The 22731-nt window shown below is 46.6% G+C and overlaps 2 protein-coding genes across 2 annotated transcripts in view; both read left to right on the top strand.

The window, feature by feature from the left end:
- Window positions 1-555: 555 nt before the first annotated feature.
- Window positions 556-22599, top strand: LOC147007706 (uncharacterized). Its single transcript, XM_085866570.1, has 3 exons — window positions 556-3739; window positions 3985-4119; window positions 21073-22599. The coding sequence occupies exons 1-3, from the start codon at window positions 3604-3606 to the stop codon at window positions 22455-22457; spliced, it is 1656 nt and encodes a 551-aa protein (XP_085722696.1). The 5' UTR covers window positions 556-3603; the 3' UTR covers window positions 22458-22599.
- Window positions 3619-22731, top strand: part of LOC147007705 (uncharacterized) — a 79736-nt gene continuing 60623 nt past the window's right edge. Inside the window, exon 1 of the mRNA XM_085866568.1 lies at window positions 3619-3739. The gene's annotated coding sequence lies outside the window, so the exon portion shown is untranslated. The remainder of the gene's footprint in view (window positions 3740-22731) is intronic.

Genomic DNA, 22731 nt, shown 5'->3' with positions numbered 1-22731 from the left:
AATGAGAACCGTTGCTATGGACACCACCGTTGCCTTGCAACGGGACTTTAAAATTTTTGAAAAAATCATAAAAAATTATTTTTTCGAAAATCAAAAATCGGGCCACGAGCGACCGTGGGCAGTACATTCAGCCATATTGTCAAAAATTTCCAGCCGGATCCTTTGAAAACTGTCGGAGAAGATAGACTTTGAATGAACCCTGGTCAAAAACAATAAAAAAACGAAGTTCGTTTTATCTTAGAGACTATGAGTCAAACAAGGCGGTAGGCGGACATGGGTAGTCGACTACCCAATATAACCTGACACGATGGGCCCTTTCGATGGAGAATGACCTGAGGATTAAGCACAAGAAAATTCAAGATTCTAGCTTCAAGGGTTGATGCTGCAGATTGTTTTTCGTTAAAATACCCCCACATTTAGAGGTTTTTCGGCCGTTGCTAGGCAACGGAGGGGTCCAGAGCAACGGTTCTTTCTTACACATAACTAGGACATACCATGAACCTACCATACCAGTTTCATGTATATCTGACTCATAGTCTCTGAGATATAACGAACTTCGTTTTTGGGTCTACGATCAAGTCGAAAAAAATGTTTTTTTTCAAAAAATTTTGTTTTGGAGATTTGTTCCACCCTTATTATCAGAATTTGAAATGGTGATTTCAGTTAATACAATGGCGATTTCGATGAAACTTGGTTGGTCGGTTCATACCAATACCAAGTTGTGTGCAAATGAGAACCGTTGCTATGGGCACCACCGTTGCCTAGTAACGGGACTTTGAAAAATCATAAAAAAATTATTTTTTCGAAAATCAAAAATCGGGCCCCGAGCGACCGTGGGCAGTACATTCAGCCATATTGTCAAAAATTTCCAGCCGGATCCTATGAAAACTGTCGGCGAAGATAGACTTTGAATGAATCCTGGTCGAAAACAATAAAAAACGAAGTTCGTTATATCTCAGAGACTATGAGTCAGATATATATGAAACTGGTATGGTAGGTTCATGGTATGTCCTCGTTATGTGTGAGAAAGAACCGTTGCTATGGACCCCTCCGTTGCCTAGCAACGGCCGAAAAACCCTAAATGTGGGGGTATTTTAACGAAAAAAACAATCTGCAGCATTAATCCTTGAAGCTGGAATAATGAATTTTCTTGCGCTTAATCCTCAGGTCATTTCCCATCGAACGGGCCCATCGCGTCAGGTTCTATTGGGTAGTCGACTACCCATGTCCACCTACCGGCTTGTCTGTGTGTCTGTCTGTTCAGAGCATAACTCCGTGGACTTTGATCCGATCTTGATGAAACTTGGTTATGTGTTCGATATCAATGTCCAGTTATGTTTTCCTGGATGGAGGCATGCTGCGCCCATTTTGGTCGGAGCCATGCCCCAAAAAATTAGCCATTTTTAGGGGATAGTCGGATTAAAAATCTATCTTCTCCTTGGGAATTGACTGAATGGAATGGGTTCTTCGGTATTTGAATAGCAAAATGAATTATCTAAAACTTGTCCGATTTTTCATTTTCGTCCCAAGGTCACAAGGTCAAAAACTTAGAAAATTGCGAATTTTGACATAAAAATCATACGACCGCACAAACTTTGAAAGCCAGGATGACAATATTTTTTATGCATAATCATGAGGTCATTCTCCACCAAAAGTCTTGAAACCATTTTGCTCTATCTCGAACACCTTGCCCATGGCGCCCCCCTTCAAGTTTGTTTTTGCGCTGATTTCATCAAAGTATGGATAATCCGAGGAGTGCGAAATGCCATATAGCCTAAATGACGTTATATTGTTGTAACCACATCATGTTGATCATTTTTATAACTTTGTCAAAAATTATCACATTGTCTCATCCTTGACTTCTGAAACAATCGACATCGTCAAATACCGCTCGTCAACCATTGTCGTCTTCAGACTTGTTTATTATCTTGCCAAAACGAAGTTTTTGCAAGATATGTTCGTCAGCCTGTATGTTTTTATTTTTTATTTTTATTTTTTGTTTGTCTGTAATAACGTATAAAAAATTCTGCAGAGCACAGTTATCATCGGAAATTTTTGTAACTTCGCATATCAGAGGCCTATAGAGGTCCCTTTCAGTGCACAAAATTTTGAAGGTCAAGGTCAAAGGTCAAGGTCACTTTGGCGCAAATCAGGGGAGTCGACGAAACCCTTATTTTTTGAGTAATTTTGATCGGATCGTCTTCAAACTTCATGGGAATATAGTTCCAGGTCTGGCGCTCAGCTGATTAATTTTTGGTGGCGATTGGCCTTGACCTTAATATGCTTTTATTTACTTATTTATTTATTTGTCTGTTATCACGTATAAATCACTCTGCAGAGCACAGTTATCGTTGGAAATTTTTGTAACTTCGCATATCAGAGGCCGATAGAGGTCCCTTTCAGCGCATAAAATTTTGAAGCTCAAGGTCAAAGGTCAAGGTCACTTTGTCGCAAATCAGGGGAGTCGACGAAACCCTTATTTTTTGAGTAATTTTGATCGGATCGTCTTCAAACTTCATGGGAATATAGTTCATGGTCTGGCGCTCAGCTGATTAATTTTTGGTGGCGATTGGCCTTGACCTTCATGGTTAGCGCCTCAGGTCAAACATATTTGACCCCAAGGTCAAATTTTCAAGTTTTAGGAACCATATCGTGTAGTACCTCAAATTGAACACCTCGATGAGTGCTTTCTAGATATGTCAAGCTTGAGACATTATGACGTCATTTGGTGACGTTATGAGGCAAAAGCATATTTTTCATGGTTAATCTGTGGAACGATTCTCATCGGAATCTCTCGTTGGCAGATATTCCTCAAGGAGTCGCTCCTGGTGGATAGCAGCTCTGTTCACCTCAGTGTGACCTTAAAGAAGTCACACGTGGTCACCTTTTGGCAAGATTGGTTTCTTTTATTATTAATAAATCATTTGTCGATTTCCAACCTGTCCGTGTTTGATTTGGCATTGGTTTCCTTCCATTGGTTTTGCATTGTCAAAGAGATCAAGAGATAACATTGATGCTTTTCCGAGGGTGTAATCGCCGCTCAGGTAATCACGTGACCTCCAGTTAAACAGAATAATTGGACGGTGGCTAATGGAACTCGTGGTTAACTGGGTGGAGTTCGTGGTTTTAAACCAACCCACCGTACCACAAAGTTAATTGTGAGTGGTGGCCCCAGGTCTGGCTCGACCGAGGACAACCGGGGATTAATCCCCTCTGAGTGACAAGCTGGAGTCTCTGTACCCGTGTCCGCAACAATACATTCCCATATACCCACATTCCCACATACTCATATACTCCGTTAGAGAGGGAAGATTGTCGATAAATACAAAAACATAAAATAAAGAACGTTGTTTCGTGTCGAGGAAATGATCATCGACGAACTCGGACTCGATTTTTCACTTTCACAAAACAATCTGAAACACAAACAATCCGTTAAAACGAAACGTTCAATCTTTGTATGTATTTTAAATCATGGGCACGTGATGTGGCGGGAACCAATCAGACACCGCGATCTCGCGGTTCGCTCTTTCCCAAAACAGCTCGCGCTCCTCACTCGGTTACCACAGCGTACCGTCCTTCATCCGACACGACGTGCGGTCCACCATGACCCGAGATCTGAGAACGAACACCCCGGGATCCACGAGCGGCTCCGATGGAGGATACGTAGTCGGTCCGGGGGGTTCTCCGGAAGACCGCGGGTCCATGGACGGTTCACCCGAGGACAAGGGGTCCAGACCCGGTACGTGACGATCACTCCGTACCGAGAACTTGTGTTTCCCGTGCTGATCCGTGCTGTGTACTAACACAGGAACTCGTTGATTTAGTGAATGTCACGATGTCTGGAGCGGAGCCGGAATTGAATTGTGAATGGAAATCCCATCCATGACATGTTACCCTCCCTCTTGTACATGTATGACATCATTTTATACCTCATCACTTCATTCATCATTCGATTTATCTTTACTCTCGTTTGCAACAAATCAGATGATTTACTTGTGATGATGGGCCTCTGCACCAGCACACAATGGCCTGTTATTGAGGATTGCAGTGACATCTTTAACGTCCTCGATGAATCACTGCATGAGAAGACAAGACACTTACCTTTGCTTTCAGAGGAAGGTATGCTCACTGATGCAACACCTTCCCTGTGCATCACCAGGTTGGGAGTTTATAGCTCGTCCTGTACCAACCTCATTTAAGGCCAAATTATGTTCAATATTATATTTAAAGATGTGAAGGGTGAACTTCGTTTCGACTAAACAAGTCGGCGATTTGTAAAGCAGAGTTGGTGAGAGTTTACCAGGAAACTAATTAATTCTGCTCGATGGATGGAAGTCACAATTTCAAGGTCAAAGTTTGACCCCAAAATTATTTTCACGAAATTTTGACCTGAAGCTGTGACCTCGACTTTTGACCTGCTGTAAGAACTGTTATGAAACCATTGTCACGGGATAGGTGTGTTTGTACCGACTCTGTTTATCTGTTTTGGTAAAATATCGTAAAGGTAAAACTGGTGTTGGTTTAATGGTTCGGGTGGTGGGCTTGCTTTACTTGGGTCCTGAGTTCAAATCCCACTTGGCTGTTGAATTAATACCAGGTGAGGTTGACTCAGCTTGTCATCTTTCTGAGGTTGGCAAAGTGATACCAGCTTGCTGGGATGATTGAGCCGTTTGAGTATCCTGTGTCAGAGTGGTCACCTGTCCAGGATTGTGTCCAATAACCCAGGAGACTGCTGTGGCAGCACTGATGCTCTCTCTGTACAGAGTGTGGTCTTCATGGATGGATCACAAAGGACACGTTTTACAACATTACCCATCACTAAGGGTCAGGGACGTGAACTCTCATGAGCACCTGACAAATTAAAGAATTTATCGTTAATCATAACCTCTTTTAATTGAGGGAAGTGTGAAAATGTAATACAGTATATATTAAGCTTAATTCGTGTTTGTTTATTTGTTTACCAGCAAATACTACCTGTCACTTCGCTGATGGGAATATTCAAGGGAAGAGGGAGGAAGGGGATGAGGGAAAGGAGGGATGGGAAGGATAGAGAAGAGGAGGAAGGGGAAGGATAGAGGAGGAAGAGGGGTAAGAGAGAGAGGGGTCGGGTGAGGAGAGAGAGGGATGGGATAGGAGAAAGCATTAGGCATTAGGGAGAGGAATAGGAATGAGAGAGAGGGATAGGGGTGGGATAGAGAGGGATAGGGGTGAGAGAGGGAGAAGGGAGAGGAAGAGGAGAGGTGTTAAAGTGTGGCGGGGGAGAGGAGGGGGGAACCAGGCAGATGTGACGCCGAGTTTAACACCCATCCGCGAGACAACACACACATTTATGAATCACCCTGCCTGTGAAACACCGGGATGACAGTTTATAGCTTGGTCGAGATTCAAACCCAGGCGAGACAGATCTCTTGGCTTCCCTGCCATGATCTGGAAATTAATTGCTGTTGAGGGAGGGGAGGAGGCACAAGGGGATGGGAAGGCAGCATGAGGGAAAGGGGGCATTGTGAGAGGGGAAGGCAGCTTGAGGGAAAGGGGGGCATTTTGAGAGGGGAAGGCAGCTTGAGGGGAGGAGAAGGTTGCACAAGAGGAGCAGAAGGCAGCACGAGGGAAGGTGAATGTTTCATTTCACTCATTTCAAGCAGAGGTTCAAACCAAAGCAAACAACAATGAGCTTCGCAGCGAAGCGGAGGTGATTTTTGCTCACGCCATATACAGATGTAAGCAGCAAGGATGGTTCATGAAGATGATGTCAGCTGACTTCCAAGCAGAGGGAAGATGACCTCGGGAAAATGATGGAGTGAATGGAGCAGAATGTTTGAAAGTACAACGTGCTGTAGTTTGATTCAACCCGTAAGGGAAGCGACAGGTACTTCTGCTGGTGGAATACATAAAGCTCAATTATTTTTAATTTTGTTTTTTGTTTCCGCACGCACACGAAGCGAAAGGTGGAGTTAAGCAGTTTGTTCACTTTGTCTGTCCGTCAGTCTGTCGACAAACCTGTTTATGTTCGAGGAACAACTCCATTTCAGTTGAAAGTTATATTTTGAACATTAATCGGAAAACAAACCTGGAGTTTATCATTACTTTGGCTTTGAATCCATCCCCATCACACCTGGTTGGAGAGGAGGAAGATAATAATTTTAATCTGCCTGCAAAATCGAAATAAAATTGAAAATCATTCCAAACAGGAAACTTACTGTTTTAATGGATGTTATAAAGGACACAAACAACAGTGTTCCTTCTCCACCTCGAAGCACCGAAGTGAGTGCACCAGTTACCCACCCGGAGGATGTCACGGCAGAAAGAAAAGAAAGACACCAATGTGCCCTTTGTCGTGTTTTATGGGTGAAACCTACAATCCCTTCATTAAGTATTCACACCTCTCGACTTTTTCACATTTTGTTGTGTTGAAGCCTGACTTCAAAATGGATTAAATTTATATGTTTTGTCACTGATCAACACAAAATACCCCACAATGACAAATTGAAACGTATTTTTTGAAATTTTTACAAATTAATGGAAACTGAAAAGCTGAAATGTCTTTCATCAATGCATATTAAACCCTCTAAGTCAATACTTTGTTGTGTTGCAGTGTTGCTTTGGCTGTATACTTGGGGTAATTGTCCCGTTTGAACGTAAATCTTCACCACAGTCGAAGGTCTTTTGCACTCTGAAGCAGGTTCTCCTCAATGAGGATATTGGGACCATACTCTGTGCAGAGCGTCTCCTTGGCTATTGGGCACAATCCTGGACGGGTCGCCACTCCGACACAGTATACCAGCATGCTGGCACTCAGTTTGCCGACCTCAGAAGATTGACAGGCCGAGTTAACCCCACCTGGTATTAATTGAACAGCTGAGTGGGATTTATGACAGGCCGAGTTAACCCCACCTGGTATTAATTCAAAATTTGAGTGGGATTTGAACACAGGGCCCGAGGATCCAAAGCCAGGCACCCTAACCATAAAGCCAACATTAGGCAGCCAACTCCTCAAGGATTTGCTTATATTTGGCTCCATTCATTGTTCCCTCAATCCCTGCAAGTCTCCCAGTCCCTGCCGCTGAGAAGCATCCCCGAAGCATGATGCCGCCACCACCATGCTTCACGATGGGAATGGTTTTGGTTGGGTGACAAGCTGTGCTCGGTTTCTGCCAGATGCAGTGCTTTGCATTCAGATCAAAGAGTTCCATTTTCGTCTCATCAGACCACAGAATGTTTTGCCTCTTGCTCAGCAAAGTCTTTCACGTGCCTTTTTACAAACTCAAGACGTGCTGTCATGTGCTTTTTCTTTCTGATGTGGTTTCCGTCTCACCATTCTCCCAGAAAGCCTTGATTTTTGAAGTGCCGCAGAGACTTTTGTCCTTCCGACAGGTTCTCCCATCTCAGTAAAAGAACTCTAGTTCTGTCAGAATGGTCGTTGGGTTCTTCTTTACCTCCCTGACAAAGGTCCTTCTTGTCTGGTTGCTCAGTTTGTTCGGACGGTCAACTCGAGGAAGAGTCTGGGTCGTTCATATTCTTTCCATTTTCTAATGATAGAGCTCACTGTGCTCTTGGGACCTTTCTCCACGAGAAATTGATTTCATACCCTTCCCCAGATCTACGCCTCCTCACAATTTTATCTTGGAGTTATATGGACAGTTTCTTCGACTTCATGGAAGAGTTTCTGCTCTGACCTCCACTGTCAACTGTGGCACCTCATCTGGAAAGGTGTGTTTCTTTTTCGAAATCATGTCCAATCATTTAAATTGGCCACAGGTGGACTCCAATCAAGTTTTTTTTGTACACATTGTCGAGGCTCGTATGAGAGCGAACACACAACGCACAACAAGAGGGACAGGAGAGGGAAAGACAAAACAATGGGGAACAGAGACTTTAGGCGATCTGTGGTAGGGTGAGGATGGGGCGGGGAACATGGGGAATACAAGATGGACACTGCATGGACTTTCAGGAAGGAAAGCAAGGAATTTGAAGGAGGTGGGTTTGGGGTGGATTAACGTCGGTAGAAAAGATCATGGTTTTGGATGGGGGAAGATAAGAGGTGGTGGTGAACAGATATTTGGAATACCTTGAGGGAAGAGTGCGATTGAAGAGAGTGTGGGAGTTTGTTCGAAAGGTGGGGTAAAAGAGGAATGAAAGAGTGAAGGTGAGCAGTGATTCTTGGTTTTGGCAGTTTTCCAGAAGAGGGTTGATGGCGGATCCTGAGCGCCCTGCGGAAATATGGGGAGGACACATTGTAGATCAAGCGGGGCTGCGAGACCGGAGAGGAGACGGAAGAAGACAGAAAGACCACCAACCTGCCTGTGGTGAGAGAGTGAGAAGCCCAAATACTCAGCCTCACTCCGGGAGATGCCAATCATCCTAAATGCCTTTCCAGATGGTCCTTTCGGAGAGGCAGAGTGAGAGTGTGAGATTTATCAGGATTGAAAGACATGTTCCACGTGTTGGAGCAGTTTTTGATTTTTATCCAGATCTGCAGAGAGCGAAGAAGCTGCTGCTTGCCGGTCTGAGGGATGACAGATGGTACGGCAGAGGATGGAGTCATCAGCAAAGAGATAAAGAGGATTTTCCAGAGAGTCGGAGAGATCATTGATGAAAACCAGAAAAAGAACAGGGCCCAGAACGCAACCTTGAGGAACTCCATCCTGGACAGGAAGAGGGGATGAAAGAACTCCATTTCGGGCCACATGTTGACTGCAACAGGAGAGGAAGTAGAGCGAGATGTCTGACTGTTATTTGAGAACCACAGAACATTGACAAACATGTGGTCAGATGAACCGATTGGAGCGGAGGAAGAACAACAGATGTCTTCAGGGAAATTGGTCGAAATCAGATCCTGAAGAGATGGAGCCCCATTGATTGAGATCCCGGTTGGGAAGTTGACCGATTGAGTCAGTCCCAATGAGTCGCAGAAGTCTTTTGCTGAAGTATCATGGCAGGTGTCGGAGGTACCCACACCCAACCAACTGTCATGATGGCAGTTGAAGTCATCACATATGAGGAAGAGAGTTGGGATGAGAGGAGAGAAGTTGGTCGATGTTTTCGGAGATTGAGGTGTAAATGCAGTCATCACTGTTTTGTGGATGGAACAACACACATGAGGTGGGAGTGGAGGGGAAGCCGTAGTCAGAGGTATTCCTGGGGTTGTGGGGGAGTGAGGGCAGTTCATGAAGAGTGAGGAATGGAGTCTTTGATGAAGAGAGCAACTCCTCCACTAGGACGAGGCCCAGGTCTGTCATACCGGAGGAGGGATTAACCAGGGAGAAATACGAGGGAGAAAGTTGTGGAGACATCTCAAGGATGAACAAAGGAAATTGGATGCCCTGAGCTCATTTTGGAATGCCATAGCAAAGGGGTTGAATTCTTATTGTTGCAAGACATTTCAAGTTGTTTTTGTAAAAATTTCCAAAATCATGTTTTCAATTTGTCATTATGGGGTATTTTTGTAGATCAGTGACAAAAACAAAATTGTGTCGATCAGAGTCGTTAACTCATGACTCTTAAGTTGACAACTTGTCTCAGTTAACCAGTTTGTAAAATATACCACAGCAGGTTATAAATGGGTGAAAGGTTGGCTGTGATCATGTTCAAAATATTTTGTCCAGTGGTTGCACATCGGATGAATCCGACAGGCCAATTGTGTCGCAAATCCTCAGAGAGTGAAAGCTTTGCAACACCCCAACATGGAGAACAATCTGAGTCCACATATCATGCTGTCTCAGAGGAGCTTGAATTGGGGTTCTCCAAGCTCTGAAGGACAATGCGTGACGGGAAGCATGTGAGGAGAGAATGGAGGAACGGGCAGGCTGCCTTTTCGATGAGGCCAGCAAAGAGATGCCTACTTTGAAGTCATCTCCAAGACAACAGCAGCGAAGTAGATTTGATGAGTCGACCAACTAGTAGATGAGAGCAACCAACATACAGCGGGGTGAAGTTGGTTCTTTGTCGTCAGGGGATGTGGTCGCTGAAGTGTCCCACTCTCAGCATTCCGTGGACTCCCGATCCCTCCTTTACTGTTTGAGTCAGTTTTAAAATTAATTTTGTCACATGAAATTCAGAGAATGTGCCTTTCTTGCACAACATTAAATTGAGCAGTTCAGGAGACAGCCTTTCTCTCCTTTGCCTCCTCCGTTTCGTCTCTGACATTATTCCTCTCTCCTGTCTCCTGACCCAAACTGTCAGTATTTCATATCTTCCTCACTGTCGGTGCCTCGTACATTGAGAGTTGTTTATTGTTGCCAAGGCCAATGCAGCTGCTGTCAGTGTCTGTTCACTCGTTTTGTTTCGATGTGTGTTGTCGGTGTCTCCTCATGTGGTGGTCATTGCTCTGGCCAGTTCATTCCTTAGTTGGTGTTATTGTAACCTAACCAGACTTTCAACAGCTAAAACAGCTGGGTCAGGAAGAGCTTTAAATCATTTATATATCGTAGGTGAGTCACCTTTCCTGTTTCTTTGGATGTTCTTCTATTGGTTGTTTGGGTGCATCCATGTCCATGTTTGTTGATGAGGTTACACAGTGGTTCCAGAGCAAGACAAAACAAGAGGGGGGAAAGACTGTCAAGAAAAAAAAAGACTGTGAAAAAATAATTAAAAAGAAAGGAAGAAAAATTGCCAGGTTGGCAATTGACTTCGGAGGCACAGCTTGGAGATGTGGCTTTCCTTGTATAGATCATGGCGGATAGTGAGACCCAGAAGCTTGAATGAAAGGACTTCTTGAAAAGGCATGTTGAGAAAGTAGATGTGGGGGGTGGGAGATGGAGGGAGGTTCGAGGCGGTCTTTTCAGAGAGACATGCTGTTAGTTGTCAGGATATAACGGAAAATGGATGGTGCAAAACACAGAAAAATCTGAGAGGAAAACCTGCTGCCCTCTGCAAAAAAACTGAAATTGGGACAGAAGTTCACCTTAAAGCATTATAACGACCCGAAGCACACAACCAAACTCACACTGGAGTGGCTGAGGAACAAAAAGATATCCTTGAGTAGCCCAGTCACAGCCCCGACCTAAATTGAATCGAAAATCTGTGGCATGACTTGAAGATTGCTGTCTATCAACGCTCACCACGCACCTTGACTGAGCTTGAACAGTTTTGTGACGAAGAATGGGTAAATATTTCCCAATCAAGGTGTGCAAAGTTGTTAGAGACCAATCCCAACAGACTCACAGTTGTCAGTGCTGTCAAAGGTGTTCCACGAAGTATTAAGTCAGGGGGGTGGACACTTATCCAACCAAGATATTCTAGTTTTGTATTTTTAATTAATTTTCTGAAGTTTGTAGAATTTGTTTTTCATTTGGAATTTGTGGTTACGGTGGGTAAATAAAGGGGAAAAAGTCTGATTTAATGTCATTTAATTCCAGGCTAGAAGACAACAAAAGGTGAAAATTTTGAAAGGGGGTGTAGACTTTCAAGAGGCACTGTAAATACCCAACACCAAGGACACTTTAAGAAGAAGGACCGATGGAGTTAGTCAAGACAGGTGCATGTTCTGTAAGGTAGTTCTGTAAGGTGTTCTCGAATTGTGATCCAACCAGACTTTCAACAGTGAAAACAATTCTTTAATCAAAGTACAAAACAATTATTTAATAAAAGTACAAAACAATTCTTTCATCAAATTACAAAACAATTATTTAATCAAAGTACAAAACAATTCTTCAATCAAAGTACAAAACAATTATTTAATCAAAGTGCAAAACGATTCTTTAATCAAAGTGCAAAACAATTCTTTAAATAAAGTACAAAACAATTCCTTCACCCCAGTACATATAACTTTCACCCACAGCACAATGAAATGTTATACTGGTCCGAAACCCTCTGGTGAAATCACACAATTCATATGTCCGTAACAACAGGATGAATAATTCATGTAAAGTGTTTGGGTGATGCAAGAGACTGGGTAAAACGGCAGAAAAACCTGGAATTAATTTATTTATACAACTTTCAACCTTCTGAAACCTTTATTTAAATTGAATTCTATACTTGAACACTGCAAAACACAAATCTCCTTCAAAATACTTCCAAGAACCGAGATGTATATCGATATATTGTTACGAATCTGGAACCCATCGCAAACAACAACCAGAGTCCTTATGGATCAGTTATATCGGTATGTATGTGTTTCTCGTTGGGGTCCCTTCCCTTGTTTTATGTGTAATTAAGTGTACGTGCGCTGCGAAGTTGTTTCATAATCAGGTCTTTAAATCCTTAGATCCAACAAGCCAACCACCCTGCCACTGAACAAGCGCTTTCCAGCGCGTTCCCAATCACAACTCCTCCACTGAACTAGCCCTTCACAGCGCGTTCCCAATCACAACTCCTCCACTTAACTTGCGCTTTATAGCGCATTCCCAATCACAACTCCTCCACTGAACTCGCGCTTTATAGCGCGTTCCCATTCACAACTCCTCCACTGAACTAGCCCTTTACAGCGTGTTCCCATTCGCAACTCCTCCACTGAACTCACCCTTTACAGTGCGTTCCCATTCGCAACTCCTCCACTGAACTAGCCCTTTACAGCGCGTTCCCAATCACAACTTCTCCACTGAACTCGTGCTTTACAGCGCGTTCCCAATCACAACTTCTCCACTGAACTCGTGCTTTACAGCGCGTTCCCAATCACAACTTCTCCACTAAACTCGTGCTTTACAGCGCGTTCCCATTCACAACTCCTCCACTGAACTCGTCCTTTACAGCGCGTTCCCATTCACAACTCCTCCACTGAACTTGCCCTTAACAGCGCGTTCCCAATCACAACTCCTCCACTGAACTAGCCCTTCACAGCGCGTTCCCAATCACAACTCCTCCACTGACCTCGCCCTCCACAGTGCGTTCCCAATCACAACTCCTCCACTGAACGAGCCCTTTACAGCGCGTTCCCAATCACAACTCCTCCACTGAACTAGCCCTTTACAGCGCGATACCAATCACAACTCCTTCACTGAACTAGCCCTTTTCAGCGCGTTGCCAATCACAACTCCTCCACTGAGCTACCCTCTACAGTGCGTTCCCAATCACAACTCCTCCACTGAACGAGCCCTTTACAGCGCGTTCCCAATCACAACTCCTCCACTGAACTAGCCCTTTACAGCGCGATACCAATCACAACTCCTTCACTGAACTAGCCCTTTTCAGCGCGTTGCCAATCACAACTCCTCCACTGAGCTACCCTCTACAGTGCGTTCCCAATCACAACTCCTCCACTGAAATAGCCCTTTACAGCACGTTCCCAATCACAACTCCTCCACTGAACTAGCGCTTTACAGTGCGTTCCCATTCACAACTCCTCCACCGAACTCGCGCTGTACAGAGCGTTCCCAATCACAACTCCACCACTGAACTCGCGCTTCACAGAGCGTACCCATTCACAACTCCGCCACTGAACGAGCGCTTTACCAGACTCCCCTTGCTGTCCAATCAGGAGCGAACAGCGTGCCAACACACCTGATCCCTGTCCAAACAAGCGCGCACAGTGCGTCCGACACCGCAGCTACGCCCCGCTCAGCGAGCGGATAAAAAGACCAGGCTCCCTTAGGAGGTTGATTCGGGTTCAGGTTCATGTTCGTGTTGGCGTCGGAGCCTGGTTGTGTGTCGGAGCCTGAGGAGAATAATTTGCTTCACCTGCCTCGCCGCCTCCTCGCTTGTTTTTGCCGATCGTGCTGGCATCTGCCGCTCTACTCTTGGTGCCTTCGTCCATGACGCCACGTGAAAGCTGCGGGTTTGAGTCCCGCCACTGAGCCAGATCGTCGAAGACCGCACGAGGCGGACAGATCCAAGCACAGGCTCTGGTATCCAGCTCATCTTTCCTCAAGCTGGAAGCATTCAATAAAGACCCGACGGGGTCCATTTCTTTGGGAGTGTGTCTGTCTGTGGCCTGTCTCTAAAGTAGAACTGTTAAGTGCTTTTGCTCACTGCATTGTTACGGCTGTGGAAATTCGCAATACACCATAAAGGTCCTTAGATCAGTTATGACGAAAAGTAATTGTGTCGTTAGATTTCCCCACCGTTGTTTAGAGGGAATTTCCGTGTTCACAGGGCTGTGATCCTTTGAGTTAGCCCTTTTTCTCTATCGTTATTTTGGACCAATAATCCCCCAACAACTCAAACACCGCCACCTTTGCCTCTTTACCTCCGCAACTCCATCCCGCAAACATCGCTTCACTGCCATTCTCAAACGACGCCCGCCAATAACTCAAGCACCACCACCTTCGCCTCTACCTCCACAACTCCATCCCGCAAACATCGCTTCACCGCCATTCTCAAACGACGCCCGCCAACAACTCAAACACCACCACCTTCGCCTCTTTACCTACACAACTCCACCCCGCAAACATCGCTTCACCGCCATTCTCAAACGACGCCCGCCAACAACTCAAACACCACCACCTCCGCCTTTCTACCACACGCCGGGCCATGGGTTGTGAATGCGTTCCTTTCGCCCCGAGAAGCGAATCAGGAAGGCTTCACGCCCCCTTTTCATCCATCCAATGACTGAGCAGCGGGTGGCATCGCCCCGCCTCCGAACCCGCTGTGAATACGTTCCTTTCGCCCCAAAAAGCGGATCAGGAAGGCTTCACGCCCCCTTTTCATCCATCCAATGACTAAGCAGCAGGTGGCATAGCCCCGCCTCCGAACCCGCTGTGATCCAGAAATTTACATGTGCGCTCCACCTCCGGGCTACATAAGAGCGAACGCGGCGCGGCTCGGGGGGGGGTGTAGGAGAAGTCGGCAGTGGAGGATATACGGGGACGGACGGTGGAAAGGAAGAAGCTCGAAGCAGGCAGTGCAGACGGGGCCTGATCGACGAACGGGGGACGGAGCTCGGAGTGGAGGTCGAGGGGCGAGTTGCGGAGTGGAGCAGGGACGCGGAGGAGGGCTCGAGGGCGAGAGTTCGCCGGAGTCAGTGCGGCCCCGAGGCCCCGTTAGGGGGGACCAAGCGTCAGCCATTCCCCTCTCCCCATCCCGAGCAACAAGAACCTTCCCCATCCCGGGCATCAACAATTCCCCCCATCCACGCTGAGATAGCGCCGGTAACCCCGTCCGTTCCCCACCCCAACCGTGGTGCCGACCGAGAAACACGTGCTTGCGCGGAGCACGCCGGAGGAACCTCCCCGGCCACGCCAGGGGCACGGAGTCAGGCACGTTACGCTGACATTGCGGCTTGCCTGTCATCGCGCCACGAGGGCGCGGGTAAGACCACTTCGGTCTCGTGGACCTGGCCGCTCATCCAGGTTCCACGCGCATTTGGCCACGGACCTGTCTGCCTCCCTGCCTATGAGGGTGGCTTTTGTTTTCTTTGCTTTTTGTGTCAATGTATGTGCCGCGCCAGTCTTGTAAGCAAACCTGTATAAGTGTGCTGAAAATAATTGCCCTTTTTTATTCGGTTGTGACTGCGTTGTGTTCATTGCTTTGACTGTTATACGTGCATTCTTACTGTATGGCTGTGAATACGTGCTTGCCTTGTGTTTGTGTGTGAAATAAATGTACTTGTCGAACTGTTTCCCGTTTCGTTGCGTCCTTTCCTTTGTTTGAAAGTTCCATCTTGCATCACGGAAGGAATTGGTAAAGGGGTGTGAGCATCCGGTAAATAATCACGTCCGTCGGGGTCGGCGATAACACCGCTCGGTTATCACTGAAGCACGGAATGGACTACTTAAGCGGTTCGTGTCCTCGGCTGGCTAGCGGCGAGGTACGATCACCTGGTTGACTACCCGCGCAGGTACTTAGGTAGGTCGAGTTTGGCGAACAGCCGTATCCTGCGCCGGTGGCCGATTGGCACGATTGTGGTGGGGTCGAAAGACCCATCCATGACTAGCTCCTGGCGATAGTTCCAAGGAGGGTCACGACTGAATTGTCCGTTCTGGTGGGCGACGCAGTCGCGATTCGAGTTACGTGGCCGATCGCACGCCGGGCGGACCAAAATTCGTAACACTGGTGTCAGGAGTGGGATTTGGATCCATCCTGCCTCCAACAGCAATTCGCAACACTGGTGCACAGGAGTGTGGGATTCAAATCCACCTCAGTCTCCAACTAAATTTACGGGGATCGGACCAGGGGTGTGCGAAGCAACCCCCCCGTTCCCCCCAAATTACGAGCAAAGCTTAATTAATCCCTTCCGAGAAATAAGATGGAGTTTCAAGGCGAGCGGGTTCCGGGGGTAGAAATGAATATGTGTAGTAATGTAGGATCCATGGCCCAGGACGGTACTTGTAATTTTAATCCATGGGGGAGCTCACCCTCATATTCTGAGCATGAACTTTGCCGGCAAACGGAGTCACAAGATGGCGGCGCGGCCGCACTTCAATGTGGCACGAGGCGTGAGCGGGCCGCTATTTGTAGCGCAACGAACAGCACGACACGAGGCGAGCGCTCCCAACAACCGTTTCAAACCACGTGGGCAAGGCAATCGAGGCAGGCGGACATTGTCGGGCTTCAGAAACAATTAAAAAAGAAAGCAAGGTTGAAGTACACAGAGATCGTGAAAGAGCAACGTCTGAAACAGGAAAAATAAATCAACGAATTGAAGGAAACTATGAGGTTGGAGAATGAGGGACATGGGGTGAAAGAAATTTAAAAAGAAAGACAAGAACAATTAAAAAAGAAAGCAAGGTTGAAGTACGCAGAGATAATGAAAGAACAACAAACGAAACAGGAAAAAGAACTCAGCCAAGTGAAAGAAACGATGAGATTGGAGGCTGAAAAGCATGAGGAACAATGGGAGAGAAAACAAAAACTATACGAGTTTGAAATTAACCAGCTCGAGGGGAGAGCAAAATTTGAGTCCACGGAGATCGAAAAACTCCGGAAAGAGAACGAACAACTCAAAAAGCTCCGAGAGGAAGAACGACTCAAATGGGAAGGAAAATGGAACCAGGAAGAAACAGAAATAAGAAACAAGGAGAGAAAATGTATCGAGACGCGGGAGATAGAAAAATAGAGACTGCACGATAAAGACGGGGTGAAAGACGAGCACACACACATGGAGTTAGCGAGGCTTAATGGGGGCGAGCTGGCGGGCTGTGTCGTGACTCGGTGCGAGCAGTTGGATAGCCTCCTTCGTGAACGGAGGGAGACGCTATGCTCCCTTGAAGCTGATCGCGACCAGGTGGGTCCGGTCGAGCTTCGCGGAGTTGAGGGGGCGAGTGCTGTGGACGAGTGCACACCGAGCTTGGGGGGGGTAAAGAGGCCCCGGAAACCCTTGGGGTGGCACAAATCCCCGGTGTGGTTACGAGTGTGGTCCCGGTGTGTGTGGTGTTGAAGTGTGTGTTTATAAGTGTGGCGAAATGTGTGCTGCAAAGCGTGGGTGAAAGGCGTTGTGTGAAAGGGACCGCGTGTGTGAGTAAAATGGTGTGCGAGGCTGCGAGTGGGCCGAAGTGCCTGCCTCCCAGCACGTCGTGTGTGGATGAGGCACCGTGTGTGGAAGGAGCCACGTGTGCAAGTGGAAGGCCGTGTGCGAGTGGAACCACGTGTGCGAGTGAAAGGGCATGCGTGAGTGAGCGGCCGAGTGTGAGAGAGACAGCGTGTGTGAGGTCGCTGTGTGTAAGGGAGATGACGGTGGGCATGCGCGAACATGCAGCCGCGTCTCCCGGTGTGAGTGTAATGGCGGGGTGTGTGAGCCTCGTGGCACGCGGGAGTTTGAGCGCGAGAGTGCGTCGGAGACGATGGCGACAGATGGACAAGGGCCGGGTAGCGGCCGAAGCTGTATTGGGGACAGTGCCGGGTTTGCACGGCAGCGCGCGCGAGGTTCATGCCATGCTGCGCACGAGACCGCCACTTGCGGGAGTGAAACCCGGTCCGGAAACGCCCGCGGTGGATGTTGCCGATCCCGCAGACGGACAAAGGGGAGGCTGGATAACTGATTTGGACCGGATGGGTTCTCCACGCGAGCGTGTGTGTGAAGCTCCGACGGGCAGAGCACATGTGTTCGTGTGGTGAGCCCCTCAAAACGCGAGGCATGTTTTTTTGATGCGCCGGGTGACGTCATTGCTGCACGTATGGTTGGAATCCGGCAGGAGGGTGAATCCCTGCCGGATGGTACCGTCCAAGAGGGACGAGGGACGCGAACAACTGCCATGACGTCACGGGCAAGGTGCGCAGGTTGCGAGTTGCCGCGCTGGTGCTGCGCATGTGAAAAAATAATGGAGAACAAAAGCAAGCCTCGCTTTCGGGTGAACAGGATTCCCAGGCAAGGGGTGGAAGACCCCCCTGCCTGGGCACAGGATGGAACTATTTAGGGGGAAGGGTGAGTGTTTGTTAGACCAGCTTCATGGGGCAGGGGTAAGTCCTCAAGGAGCCCGTGGAATCGATTAGTTAGAGGGATTTTAGTTGAGATTTAGGTTGGAAAAATGGGATATTTGAAGACAGAGACCGACTTGTGAGTGTGTAGAGGGGACGCAGCTTAGCTACGTAGGTTAATGAAACGTGCTGTAGTGTAAGGGACGACGTGGGAGCACAAGTTAGTTAGGGCATCTCGTGAGAGAATGGAAGAGTTCAGCAGTGTGAGTTGGGAAATGAAATGGAAAATGTACTTGCTGAGTGAGTGATGCCAGCGGGTCTGTGTGAATGGAGTGATTGTGGAATGCAGGGTGCGATGAGTGATTGGGGGGAGGAGTGATTCCCGCCCAAGGGACCCCATGGTCAGTGTAAAGTGAGTTAGTGGGTTCGTTAAATTGACAAAATGGAAGTCGTTTTGCTGTTGGTGGCAATGTAGGCTCGAAACCTGTTTGAAGGGGTGCAGGAGCCCTGTTGACAGGCTGGGAGCGTGGCTGCGAAAGGTGAGTATCGCTGAGTGGGTACCCCGGGTACCGGGCTAGTAGGCCAAGGGTCCATGGGGGGCCGGGATAGCGAAGTGGGCACGAGTGCGCCCGCATGATGCGGGGGCCTGGGGCGCCATTGGCTGCGTGGGCAGTGTCGTGGGCACGGGTGACCCTCGGAAAGGGGCCCGGGGCGCCAGCCTGCCACGTGAGCGTTTCAAGCGAGTCGCCAGGGAGGGCACTCCCCGGTGTTGAGGGAGCTGGTAGGCTCGGAGGTAGTGTAGTGCCCGGGGTGCCATTGTTGGGGAATCGACAGAGGGTAGTTCCTGCCAAGGGAGCCACGCGTCCCAGCCATGAGACCGTGTGAGGGCGCGGGAAGAAAATTGGGGGGGGGGGGCATGGCTCGAAATTGTGAGGACACCAACACAGGCGACGGGAATCTGGGTTGTTAGAACCAATAGTTTAAGCGAGAGGCGCTTGTTGAAAGCCCCAGGGTAGTTCAAAAGTGAAATGGTTAGGGTAGATTAGGAAGTGTACCCCTCCGCACCATCCATCCCTTCGCTCTCGTTGTGGACCGCTGAGCCCACTTTCGGTTTAGATCGCTGAAGTCTGAGGTGGCCATTCTGAGGCTTGAGTTGGGCCTCGACACAGGACGCTAGCTCTCCCTCATTCCCCTCCAGGAAGGGAATGCAGGGGTTGGGAGTAGGCTCGGATGACGATAGGTTAGCCAGACAAAGACAATAAAGGGGGTTCGGAGACGATTTATGGGGGGGAAGTAAAAAATAAAAATAAAAACAAAAATATAACTTGGGGCTAAATTGGGTTTTACAAATGAAGGGGGTGGGTATGGACAGAGACAGGCAAAGGCGATAGGTTGGGAGGGAGACAGTAGGTAGGTCCGAGCCCACCTTCCGAGTGGCCAGCACCACTGCACTCCCTCCACCAACCTCCATTTCAAGAATGTGCCTTTCTTACACAACAAAGGTCACGGAAAGGTCAAATTCGTATTTTTACCATAGCGCGGTCAATTTTGATCTAATTGGCATGCAACCGATGCCAAAATGTTCAGAATTCATTGCCCAATCTTGTGATGGGCGACATGACACAATTACGTCATTACCCTTGTTAGCGGTTGGGGGTCAAAGGTCAGTGGGGTCACGACCTTTCAAAATATGCGGTTTTTGTCAAAACACGGTCAAATCAAAACCGATTTGCATGAAACCAACACCAAAATGTTCACTGTTCTGTTCCCCTCACTCTCATGCCAAGAACAAAAAAGTAGCGGAGGCGAAGGTATGCGCTCTACCGAGTGCCCATTCTAGTTGTTGTCTGTTTTTGTTGATTACTTTGTACAAATGTGTGCCTGGCACACTTATCTTGTCCAAGTTCCCTTATAATGTCTGCAGAGGAAGGTTTTATGAGTCATAGCTGTTCCATCAATTTTTCGTCATTCGGTGCGAAGAGCTTTAAGTCATCCAGACGTGAGTGAATAATTACATTTTTGACGTTCATAACCCATTCTGAGAAACAATGTGATACAATCGGATGCATGGATGATATGGGTATATGGGCCATGATAGTAGCGGCCATAATAGTGGGGTGTTTAGTTAATAATGGTAATTTTGTTCAGAATGAATGTGCAAGGTGAGACTATTTGCTCCACGAGTGCTGTTCAAGTTGAAAATGTGATTTATTATCTTGCTAAAGCAAGATATGTTACTCGATCGGTTTGTTTGTTTTTTTGTTTATATATTTATATATATATATATACAGTATTGTCTGTTACAATTGATTTTCAACTTTCAACTTGCTCTCTAAGTCACAGTTCTAAAGCAATGGCTCTCAAACTTGACATGTATACTCGGAGCGCAATAGCTTTCGACGCCAAAAAATTCGAAGGTGAAGGTCAAAGGTCAAGGTCACCAGAAGGTCAAACATCAAAATCAACGAAACCCTTAGCTTTTGAGTAAATTTTATCGGATCATCTCCAAACTTGGTGGATATATAGCATATCGATAGGCGCTCAGCTGATTAGTTTTTGGTGGCGATCGGCCTTGACCTTCATGGTTCGCGCATCAGGTCGAAGTTGACCTTCTTGAAGGTCATTTTTAAATCTTTGACTAACAATATCGAATAGTACCTCAAATTGAAGCCCGAGAAGAGTGTTTCTCAGATATATAAAAATTTCGTCGTTATGACGTCATGACGAAAAAACTGATTTTTCATAAAAAATGAAACTCTCAAATCAAGGTCTTGTGGCAAGATAACCTTTCGCCTAAGGCCAAGGGACGCTTTTCATTGATGTTTTTACTCCATTCTTAATTTGCAGAGAAAAAAATGAAAACGTCTTCAAGTGTCAACCGTTTCTCGTCATCAGACAGAGAAGTTTCTTTCGAGCATCACCTGACAGAGACTTTGTGTCAGGATGGGGACAAGTTTTGGGGTGTGTCTACAAACAACAACAACTGCGACAGGTCGATCAATGTCTTGCAACAGGAAAGCCAAAGAAGTGAGAAGACAAACAATTTTTCTGTTACACAAAATGACTTTACCTTCTCATCGTGTTTAAAAGGATGTGTAAAAATATGCACAGGTGAGACGTCACACAGGTGCACTGTTTGTCAGACGGGATGTGCTTCTTCTTCATGTCTGTTGACGCATCAAACGTTGCACACCGGTGAGAAACCCTACAAGTGTTTACAATGCCGGAAGGCTTTCTGTTCTTCATCAAATTTATATCGTCATCAAAGAATACATTCAGGAGAGAAACCCCACAAGTGTTCTGTGTGTAACAAGGTCTTTGCTCATCCATCAAATGCATCCACACATCAAAGAATACACACCGGAGAGAAACCTTACAATTGTTCTGTGTGCAACAAATCGTTTAATCAAGTATCGAACTTCCATAAACATCAAAGAATACACACCAGAGAGAAACCTTACAATTGTTCTGTGTGTAACAAGGTGTTTAATCATCAATCAACTTTATCGAGACATCAAAGAATACACACCGGAGAGAAACCCTACAATTGTTCTGTGTGTAACAAGGTCTTTGCTCGTTCATCAAATGCATTGACACATCAAAGAAGACACACCGGAGAGAAACCCTTCAATTGTTCTGTGTGTAACAAGGTCTTTTCTCATCAATCAACTTTATCGAGACATCAAAGAATACACACCGGAGAGAAACCCTACAATTGTTCTGTGTGTAACAAGGCCTTTGCTCGTTCATCAAATGCATTGACACATCAAAGAAGACACACCGGAGAGAAACCCTTCAATTGTTCTGTGTGTAACAAGGTCTTTTCTCATCAATCAACTTTATCGAGACATCAAAGAATACACACCGGAGAGAAACCCTACAAGTGTTCTGTGTGTAACAAGGCCTTTGCTCGTTCATCAAATGCATTGACACATCAAAGAATACACACCGGAGAGAAACCTTACAATTGCTCTGTGTGCAACAAGGTCTTTTATAATCAATCAACTTTATCGAGACATCAAAGAATACACACCGGAGAGAAACCCTACAGTTGTTCTGTGTGCAACAAAGCCTTTACTCGTTCATCAAATGCATTGACACATCAAAGAATACACACGGAGAGAAACCTTACAATTGCTCTTTGTGCAACAAATCGTTTAATCAAGCATCGAACTTCCATAAACATCAAAGAATACACACGGAGAGAAACCTTACAATTGTTCTGTGTGTAACAAAGCGTTCAATCATTCATCCAACTTATATCAACATCAAAAAATACACAACGGAGAGAAACCCTTCAATTGTCCTGTGTGTGACAAGGTCTTTTCTCATCAATCAACTTTCTTGAGACATCAAAGAATACACACCGGAGAGAAACCCTTCAATTGTTTTGCGTGCAACAAAGCGTTCAATCATTTATCTAACTTGTATCAACATCAAAGAATACACACTGGAGAGAAACCCTTCAATTGTTTTGCGTGCAACAAAGCGTTCAATCATTTATCT

This window comes from Eptatretus burgeri, unplaced genomic scaffold, assembly GCF_056783735.1.
Source record: "Eptatretus burgeri isolate ZD-2024b unplaced genomic scaffold, Ebu_testis_v1 Ebu_testis_scaffold_44, whole genome shotgun sequence".
Classification (NCBI taxonomy): domain Eukaryota; kingdom Metazoa; phylum Chordata; class Myxini; order Myxiniformes; family Myxinidae; genus Eptatretus; species Eptatretus burgeri.
The sequence above is the reverse complement of the archived record's forward strand: the minus strand, read 5'-3'. Positions and strand labels throughout refer to the sequence as shown.